At 32.5% G+C, this 10,876-nt stretch overlaps 1 protein-coding gene across 1 annotated transcript; it reads right to left on the reverse strand.

Annotated features, from left to right (window-relative positions):
• Nucleotides 1-3,501: 3,501 nt before the first annotated feature.
• LOC103583479 (LMBR1 domain-containing protein 2-like) lies at nt 3,502-10,335 on the reverse strand (the record flags this gene model as incomplete). The annotated part of the gene is made up of 3 exons (XM_008564779.1): nt 3,502-6,188; nt 7,095-7,224; nt 10,230-10,335. Coding segments are annotated over 3 exons (297 nt in total), but the record flags the coding sequence as incomplete, so codon positions are not given.
• Nucleotides 10,336-10,876: the final 541 nt, after the last annotated feature.

Raw genomic sequence — 10,876 nt, forward strand, 5'->3', positions numbered from 1 at the left:
TGTATATAGGAAAGTGACCTACTCTCTGTTTTCTTGGTTAGCCTGGCTAGAGTTTCATTAATTTTATTAATCTTTTCAAATACACAGCTTTTGGTTTTGTTGATTTTCTCTATTGTTTTCTCATTTTAAATCTCATTGGTTTTTCCTTTTTTTTTTTTTTTTTTCTTTTGGTGGCTGGCCAGTACAAGGATCAAACCCTCAACCCTATCAGCACCACACTCTAACCAACTGAGTTAACTGGCCAGCCCTAAATTTCACTGGTTTCTTCTCTAACTTTTATAATTAGTTTTGTTTTAGTTATAAACATAACATAAAGTAATGTGGAACCTAAAGTACATGTATTTAATTATTCATCTTAAAACATTTCTTTTGTTATATTTGCTAATAAATTCATAAGGAACAAAGAATGCTTAAGTCTACATAAAAGGGCTTAATCTCAAATGAAGCAAAATGCATAAGTAATCAGCAAAATTATTCATGTAATTTATTTCATGCAAAGCTACATTATTTCCTCTATTTTAACAGCTAATCAAATAAACATTTCAAAAACCTCATTACATCACAATAAGTTAAAATACTACAAAGGAATTGCAAGTCAGTGAGTTTGTCAAAACCAGACTGGGAGAACATTATGCATAGATAAGGCCAAAAATGTCTACTTATAAGTAGCACTTTGCAGCTTTTTCCAAATACATATTTTAAAATGTAGTGAGCATCTGCAGAGAAAAACAGTTAAATCTACAACCCAATGGTCAGACAGGAAAACATGTGTCATTACATATTAGGTAGTAATAGCTGATTAAAGATAAATTTGGCATCATGCACCAAAAATGAACAGTTATTAACATTTTGAAAAATTATGATCAGATGCATATTTGAAAAGATTTATCTTTTCTTGCACCTAATCGGCTGGATTAGATAAAAGCAAAATAACAAGTAGATTATTAATGCAATGCAGAAATTAGGATTTTGGTATACTTTGCTTAGGTACTGATATATATAAAAAGATACTGAAGAGATGTAGAAGTATTTCAAATTCACATCGGACTACTGAATTTTAGAATATTGTCCAAAGGAAATAGGTCTCAACACAACTTATTTCAGAAAGATTTTTAAATGATTTAAAAGAAACACTACAATTACTTACAAAGACATTTATAAAAATTAAATACCAGGTAGTAACACATTAATATTAGAGCTCTTTTGTATTTTCAACACTATAATTTATAAATATATATTAGATTACAGTAATTTAAAAGAGAGGTTCACATATTCTCTACCTTCTAAAATGAAAAAAATCCTTCAAGTTGTTTTCAAAATATGGACAAAAACAAATCCATTGGATTATTTTTAAAAAATAAATACACAGTCTCTCCCCTACAACTTGTTATACTAAGTAGGGAAGATGATAGCCAGCATTCTTTTGAGAAATACAGCTCTTAGTGAGTAGGTTGATAAGATTTGTGTCAATATTATCAACTCTAAATGGTTTTGTACAGTCAGTCTAATAATTTATGACTTTACCCTACATATGTATGCCCTAGTAAACCATTCTTTCTACTCTTTTGCATGAAGTACAGTAAAATTCTCCTTTTCCAAAATGATTTGAGATAACCACAAAAGAAAAGATTTTCAGGGGAAAACAGTTCATTTTCCTCAAGGAGTGTGTTAAAAACAAATATCTTTTAGGATATGAGTGAGACAAGGAACATGCCAATAGTCTTAATTTACGAACAAATTTAAAAACTAAAGCAAGGCCTCAATCAACATCAATGGACAAATCTTTTAGAAATGAAAATAAAATTCTAGTTAAACCAGACTGAGCATAGGAGGAATAAGAGGTGGACATGTTCCCACTACAACACGACAGGACTAGTGCCTGCCCTCCTGAGGGAGATGGCTCCTAGGGCCTGGTCTCCAGAAGCTGGGAAAGGGGATAACACTGCCTAGTTGTCCAAGTCTCTGGGTAGAAAAAAGTCACAGAGTTGGAAATGTGTACCCTACAAAGATGGCAACTCATATTTTAGAAAGCCTCCTGTAACCCTCTTATATTGTTCCAACTCTTCTAAAGAAAAATTTTTTGACAATGTATGTTATTTATGAATTCCTTTTCATAAACAGAGGTTATAAGGTTTTTAATGTTTTGGGTTTTTTTACAATCACTTTTTTTGGAAATTCATTTTTATGCAAAAACATCACACTGAAAACAATTCATTTTACTGAAGTGTCCCCCTTCACGACCTAAAAGACAGCACAGTGAGCCAGCATATTTCACCCTCACATTCAGATGTTGCTTAGTTATCTAGCAAAACCTGTTTCACTACTTTAGTTACCATACTGCTATTTCAAGTAGTGGGATTTGTAGTTGGAACTAGTTCCCTTTGAGTGTACTGCTCATCAAAAACAACTGTGTACACAAAACAAACAGAATAACAATCTGTCAGCACATTAAAAGTTGTAGAGAGGCTTCAGGGTGGAAGAGAGGTATACAAGGAATAAGAGAGAGAAAAAGAAAAGAAAGGAAAGACAAAACCCTAAATCCGTTCACTTCTTAACATTTAGAATTTAATATAAATTAAATTCTACACTTTGGAGATTCAAGTATGCTAAGGTTTTTCAGGGACATGTTCCGCCTCTTAGTACAAATATATTTATGCTTGTGATTTTCAGGCATGGTCCACTCAAATCACAAGTAAAGAATTCTCCTTACTAAACTGTGTAAAATATAGAGTTTATATTTCCTTTAATATGGTAATCGATATATCATCAAGAACATTCCCTAGACCTATCAAAGTTATAAATAACCAACATAAATAAAATTCCTTCATTAATACACTAAAATAAACCTTAAAAAAAAAATCACACAAGTTGATCCACATTTAATTTAGGTACACGTCCAGCTTAAATTTCAGAACTGATGATCTAATCCAATAGTACAGTCCAAAAACAAATCAATCAGCAGAATTTCTTTTTGAATGTTTAGATTGTCAAATTCTCTAATCTATTCTTTAAAAAAGGGAAAAGACTAGAGTGTTTTAATCTAGCTCTTGCTACTTTTGTGAAAGGAGGCCTCTGTGTGATGAAATTATTCTAAAGCCCTTAAATTCATTTGGTAGTAGAGCAAATTTTAATAATTAGACTTACACTTTATTTCTTATTTTAAGAATGTTTTTAGAAAAATGCTCTATTGATAACAAGTTATTTATATAATAAAAAAGTTAATTAGCAACTTACAGGTGATTCATGAAATTAATAAATTATTATTTTCTGTAATGGTTATTTTGAATTACTCGTTTACTTACTGAATATCCTTACCTAACAACTATTTTTAAAAATAATTCAGAAAATTCGAATCAGACATTTATTATCACGTAAGAAAAAACATTAAAAATTGCCAGAAATAATTCAAGAAATGAACTTTGCATGTAAAGTATATTAATTTAGTAGTAATGTTTTACAGTAGATGTCATTACATTTTGATAAGCTTCTCCAAAAAGAAAACTTTTTGTACATTTTACAGTTTTTTACATATAGTGGCTTTATGTAAAAAAACTTAGTTCCTCAGCAATAAACTCTCAGTCTTCAGGGATTAAATCACTGTCTCATGAACTTGAGTTTACCCAGCATGGTAACCTTTCTATATGATTGTATATAAAATCCTGTAAGACATATTCTGCTTAAAAAGTTGAAGACTCTTGATCACTGAAACAACCAAAATTTATTTTGGAAATAACCCAGAAGTCATAAAGGGATCTATACTGTTTGTGAAGTGTATGTGTAATAATTGTGTGTATATAATAACTGAAGTGTATATACTTACACACACATTGAAGTGTGTATATATGCATATAAACATATACACAAAAAAATTAATAATAAAGGAAATAATGTTCTCTTACACATGCCTATCAATTTATATATATAAGGCATTTGAAAAACTAGTTATAAAAGTAAATGGATCATTTCTTCTTTTCTGCTTCAACATCTACAACAGCATCTGAGTTTCATGACAAAATCTGATGAGAAACAACACTATACATGAAAAAAGCATTCCAAAGTAAAGTCAAAGACTAAATAAAACAACCCTATTTTCACAGGACTTTTGATGAATTAGTCCAAAGAGTATTTGCTTTGGGGACTTGTAAGCTTTTCTGCAATAAGAAACCAGACCCCTTTCTAGAAATGTTCATTTTCCCCATCCGATGCCTTTAAGTACCACTAGGAAAAATAGCACAGCTAATAACTTGTTCTGTCTTTTAAACTCCAGTGCATACACATCAATTCAACTCCCTCACAATAGCTTTGTGAGGTAGGTTGGTAGGTAAATAACAAATATCATCTTCATTCTGCAAATGAAGAAATTGAGGCACTGAAAGGTTCATGATTTGCTCAAGGTATTCAACTAATCTATAATGAAATTACAAACAGTATTAAATTATTTCTGCTGCTGGCCTATTGCTCTCTGACCACACTTCACAATAAAAAGGCTGTGTGTGTGTATACTCAAATGAGCACTATATGTTCTTCAACTGAGAGTAAATCTATCCATTGATAATTATTTTAAATGGGATCTAATCTCAAAGATCATAAAAACTCAAAGATAAAAAAAAAATCAGATAATTAGGATGATGCACTATTCCTTTCAGTACCTGCATAGAACTGTCTTTAAGAAATTTACATGCTAACACTAATTAAAGAGGAAAATTAAATTTTTAAATTTATGACTCAGGGAAAGATTAACAAAAGAAACATATAATCATATAGTTAGGGTGACCATATAATTCATCTTCAAACTAGGATATCTGAGAGTGAAAGTGAGCACTAGTAATGATTACACATGATAATAGGGGTTAAACTGAGACTGTCCTGGGCAAGTTCAAGTATGGTTACGTAAGGTAGCATAGATTCTATAAGAGTTGCAAATATTTCAGGGACATAAAAAACTCTCTGCAATCATGTTGCACTCAACCATGTTCACTCTGCAATCAAACTCTGGTGCTTTAAATATAATACCTAAATTTGGCTTAAACACAAAGGTTAAAACAATCAATTTAAAATAATAACTCTGTTTAACCAACAAGTTATTATCACACATTTCCATTCTAATATTGTTTGTTGTTTTTCTATAAACTACAGTTTAAGTGTTAGTAATAACAATAAATGGACTCACTTTTTACCTTTGAACAACCAGATTTTTTTTCCAAAAAACATAGACAGGTACCTTTATATATTAGAGAATTTGGAATGGAATGATCAATACTTAAATCAATATGCTAAATGATAAAGGTGAGCATTTCTCTCCGAAATGAAAATCTTTTAAAAAAAAAAATACTAAAAGGAGAAAAAATACAGTTATTACAAAGATGGAAATAATAATACATCACCTGATTACAGTATACATGCTAAAGACACTGATACTATTAGTTGAAGTATAATCTTAGTTATACATGCAAAAAACTCCACTGATTTGCACACAGATTTGAAAAAACAGCTTTTTACATTCAGTTAAGTCTGGTAAGTAAGCCTTGTTTTAAGACATGAGTTTTGTGAATATGGTTATGATTTGAGATCTCTATTCACTCACATTTCTTTGGGAAATACATGTGGAACATATTTTTTAGAAATGGCAAAAACATAAATCACAATAGTAAAACTGTATATTATTTAGTATGATGTAAATTATTGTTTAAAGGTCCTTGGGTCCTTTAGGTCTCCTAAAAAAACTAATTTGAAACAAACTGAACTACATGTTCTCAACATACGCTGATCTTTTATCATGAATTAAATCCTTCCACTGTAACTGTACTCCTAAGGCAGACGCTCAGGGAATGATATGTAATAAATCCTATTAGATAATATGATACTCTATCCAATGAACAATAAATTATTACAAAGGTACTTCCAAAAATTCATGGAAAGACTCATATTATTTTTTAATTCTATTTTTCCACGAGCTTTTTGAAGTACCCTGGTATTACTAAGATGTAAGTAATTCTCAGTGCCTTTTCTGTTACCCTAACAATTTTCGCTGATGAGGGTACAAAGGAAATATTAGGGCGCAAAGATGTTCATATGACTGAACTGATGTGTTGACCTTGGTTAGTTGTTCCGCACATTTTTTCAGACTTTAGACATCATCAAACATTCTGCTGCGAGACATTGAGAGATATTGTCCACCAGGCTGATACCTAAAAGGTGAACATAAATAAATGATCTAAGGCATCAAATATAATAAAGGAGGAGAGAAAAACATGAACACATTAAAGGGAAGTGGCTACATAATTTGTATGCATTGAAAGATCTATTCAGTAGCTGAATACAGAAACTTACTTTCCAAAATAACTTATTTATAAATCAACCAGCAACTGTTTTAGAGCCTAGAATACATATATGACAGAGCAAAGGATGTAAAAAGAAAGGGTGGGGGATGTAAGACACATCCAGGAGATTAATCAATTTAATAACCACTTGATTATTGAACATAAATAAAATATTCTAGGGTTTTTGCTATCTATAGGCAATACTACAATAAACATCTTCATGCATATATTTTGCTTTGTTTGTTTCCTCATAGCATAGTAGCCAAAAGCACAGATTCTGCAGCCTGTCTTGCCATTTACAAGCTGTTTGAATCTAGGGAAGTTACTGACCCTCTCTGGATTTAAATCCAATTAGATCTGCAACCATAAAATAGAATATTGTTTTTAAAGTGCTTAAAATAGTGTCTAACAGCCAGACATAGTTACACAGCTGTTGCTAAATATAACAAATTTCATAAGTGGGATTTATATGTAGGTATATAAATATTGTTATGTTACTTTGATATATATTTCAATTTTTCTTTCTTATTTATAATACCCTAATATTGTATGAAGATACCAATTCCAATAACTACTACTGGATGCTATGATTTTTAAAATATAAAAGGATTAGAAGGTATAAAGAAATATAGAAGCTACTTAATACGTTTTTAGTAGAAGTAAAGATAAACATTTTCCTTATGTTTATTTATCACTTGCTTTCAACACTGCCAAACCAAATGTTATTAAAATTCCAAAGAATGCTAGAGCCAAAATGACACAGCCAGAACTTACCTTCCTGAGGCAGATTCAAGAGGATCATCAGTGAACGTTTCTGCATTAAAGTCCAAAGGTTCTGCATCTTGGAGAAGTTCTATTCGGTCCCTTTCAGTCCTATTATTAGCTCTGGTATATTTGGTTGCTGCTGCAAAGGGAGAAAAAAAAATGTCTATTTTCCTATTGTCTTTTAACTTACGGGTCATAGTCTATGGACTCACAGAAAGAAAAATCAAGATTACAAAGGATCTGAATTTTGACTGAAGACAAACAACATGAGAAAAGATAATTACGTGGATTCTTAAAAATCAAATTAAAATTTTAAACACTATAATCAAAAATAACAAGGAAAATTTCTCTAGCTTTGTAGCTAGTTTAATCTTAGAAGCAGATACAGAGCAAAGACTTAATTGATATAAATCAGAATTAATACTTAACTAAGGTAAACAGTGAAACTATTCATTATCAAATCGAGCTTCCGTTGGCTTCACAGTAAATCTCATTTCTTGGCTAAGACTTGACTTTATAGTGTAATCAACTTAAGCTCTTCAAGACAGGCCTGAGTCTTTTTCCCATGAGGCAAGAGTAAGGGTACCACTGGCCAATAAAAATAAAATGCAAGCCCCATATTTAATGTAAAATTTTCTACTAGTTACACTAAAAAGTAAAAAAAAAAAAAGTGAAATTAATTTTAATATACTTAATTTAATACAATGTATCCAAAATATCATTTCAACATGGGTACCAGCCACATTGCAATTATCATCTAGTAAGCACAGATTTAGAAAACTAACTCTCCCTTCACTTCGTGATTTCTTCATAAACAACCTAATTTCTCACAATGGCATTTCGAACATCCAAGTACCTTTAAAACAACTTTATAAAATAGTTCTTTTTGAAAACTTCAGGAGAGCCAATTCTATCATATTTTACATTTTTGTGATCTTGAACTCTGCCCTAAAATGCAAGTCTCTGCATCTTTTCTCTCGTTCATTCAGCAAATAGCAGTTGCTCACCACATGCCAGGTTCTAACTCTTCATCCAATGGCTTTGTGCCTCCTCTTCGCTTAACCATTTTCCCATATTCCCAGATCTTTCCATTCTGTAAACTTCCACTCTATGGTAAGCAAGCATTCAAATCCCTTTAAAGAATCTTCCCTCTGCTTCCTAGCTTTAACTAAAGTTTTAGCCCTCTTCTATTCATTCTACCCTAAATATCACTCAAATAAATTCTTTTCTCTTCATCTCCAGGATCACTGCCTTATTTTAGGCCTTTATCATTTCTTGATTGCATTACTAAAACAGACTCTAAGATGGTTTCTATGCCTCACTTCCCTAAATATCATGCTTTATACTTCACCTTTCTAAACCAAAAATCTTATCATGCTTCTTCCCAGATTGAAATCTTACCTTTATTAGGATAAAATCCAAACTTTTGAGCATGACAATATCTGTTACCTAACTATCCTCTGTGTCCTCCCCTCATGCTTAGGCTCTAGTCACAGAAAAGCATGTATTTCCCCAAAGGGTCTCTCATATCAGGATGTCCTGCACTTACTCTTCCTCCTTATTAACAACACCCTTCACCTGACTAAGTACTATTCATTCCTAAATACTCAGCGAAATATATCTTTATTATAGAAATATTTCCTGACTATAGAAACTTTTCCCAAGACCCGCAAGCTGAGTCCCTTCAGCATCAGGTTTGCATCCTTCTATCATATCTCTCATGACGTCTACAATATTATTAAACAGCCCATCATTAATATATTTCTAAAATTTCTACTTAGTTATTTTGTATAGTTTACATATCTCTGGTGAGTTCCCCCTTCCTCCCATCTGTTCATGCACATTATCTAAGCTTTCCATTAGATCTTTTAACATACTAATTGGTTATTTTAAAATCACTGTACTGTTTGATAATTCCAACATTTGAGCAATCTCTAGGTCTGATATGTTGACTATTTTACATTTTAAAGATGACTCATATTTTCTTGCTTTTTTGTGTATATCATAATTTTTAGTTAGACATTGTGTATATAAGAAAGTAGACATTGTGTGTATAAGACAGTAGAGATAGAGATAAATGATAGTTATGCCCCAAATGGGCACACCTCTTCTATTAAGTCATCAGTGTTGAGGGACTGAATCAATCTAATCCGCAGTTGATCTGGGTTTGGATTTTGTTGTTACTTCAGTTCCCTTAAGTATCCCCAGGCTTCACATCTCTCCAGTGATGGACTGCCATTACCTATGCTTAGCAGAGGCTCAAGTGTCAGATGGTTTCTCTCAGTATTTTTTTTCCACCCTCAGATTTCTGTAGTCTCTACATGCCTATGCCACAGAGGGAATCCCTTTCCATTTTTTTCTCCTCCTCCAACAGTAGACTACTGTTGCTTGATACTCAGTGCAAAACTCATAGTTGGGTCAGAGGATGTGCTCAGTTTTCCTGCTCCATCCTCAGTCTTATGCAGGCCCCTGTGCACTGAAGCCACAGTGGTGGGGCTCTCTCAGCATTTTTACATCTCTCCTAAAAACAAACAAACTCTACCTTCTACTCAATGAAAGGTCCTTGGCAAAAGTAGGTTTCTTGGCATCTCCCCAGAGGCAAACGACTTCTGCCTCATGTCAATAGAGGGTCAGTAATATGGGGAGGTTTCCTCACCCACCCCAGTGTCAGATGGCTTCTGCCTGGTGTCACTCCCTAATTACAAGCATCCTGAAGATAAGAAATTTATCTCCTTTGTATTACTGTATATTGGAGAAGAGCCTGACATATTCATATATGGTTCAGTCAGTAAATTATTATAAAATGACTGAATAACCTACATCTACTAATATAAAAGTAAAAACATCAAAGTAAAATAGAAATAAGAATCGAATATGCTTAAGATAAGTGTTTTTATTATTTAGGTTAGTATACTTACAACTACGTATGTATTTGATGCCCCAGTTTCTCCTTCCCCTACCAGAATACATATTTGAGTTTCTCCTTCTTTCTATATAGTGAGGAATGTGAGAAAGACAAGTCACTGCTGATGCATTTTTACAATTCTGCAAAGGAATTTCTGGAGAGGTAACCTAACTTTCAGTCTCTATGCAAACTAGCATAAGAAAAAAGTTTCTAAGCAAACTAGAAAATAAACTACTTACACCGGTTGGTATTAATATCTGAGAAGTTTGACTCTTTTGGGTCAGTATGAACGTTTCTGTTCCTAGTAGAATCTTCTCTATTGTGTCCATACCGTTCTTTCCATTCCTAGGAAAGAAACACCAATGAATATATAACAAAAGAACAGAAAATAATTAATCAGTGTCAGTAGACTATATATGCAGAGTAATATAATTTAATTCTTCTTCATCAGAAATTCATTAGTAAGCAGTACAATTACCATAGTGCCTTTAAAAGTCACAGGTCAATGTTTCAAAGTTTTTATCTTTACATGATTTAAAATCACGGTCTATAAACTTTTTTACAAATAAAGACACATCGATATTTTTGCTAGTTATGATTATGTTATTCTTCCATCTAAAATGTCAAAACAATAATACAACTACAGCAAGTTTACCTCGACCATGTAAAAGTTATGAGAATGCATGATAATTAGTAAGTTATTAAAAATTTTTTTTCATTCAAACTAAAAATATTAAAGAAGTGAAAAGTCATTTTCAGGGCTGGCCCGGTGGCGCACTGCTACAGTGCGCCGCTTGGGAGTGCAGCGGCGCTCCCGCCGAGGGTTCGGATCCCACATACAGACCGGTTCCCGCTCACTGGCTGAGCGAGGTGCGGGCGCGACACC

The sequence above is a fragment of the Galeopterus variegatus genome, unplaced genomic scaffold, assembly GCF_000696425.1.
Source record: "Galeopterus variegatus unplaced genomic scaffold, G_variegatus-3.0.2 Scaffold23406, whole genome shotgun sequence".
NCBI classification, from domain to species: Eukaryota; Metazoa; Chordata; class Mammalia; order Dermoptera; family Cynocephalidae; genus Galeopterus; species Galeopterus variegatus.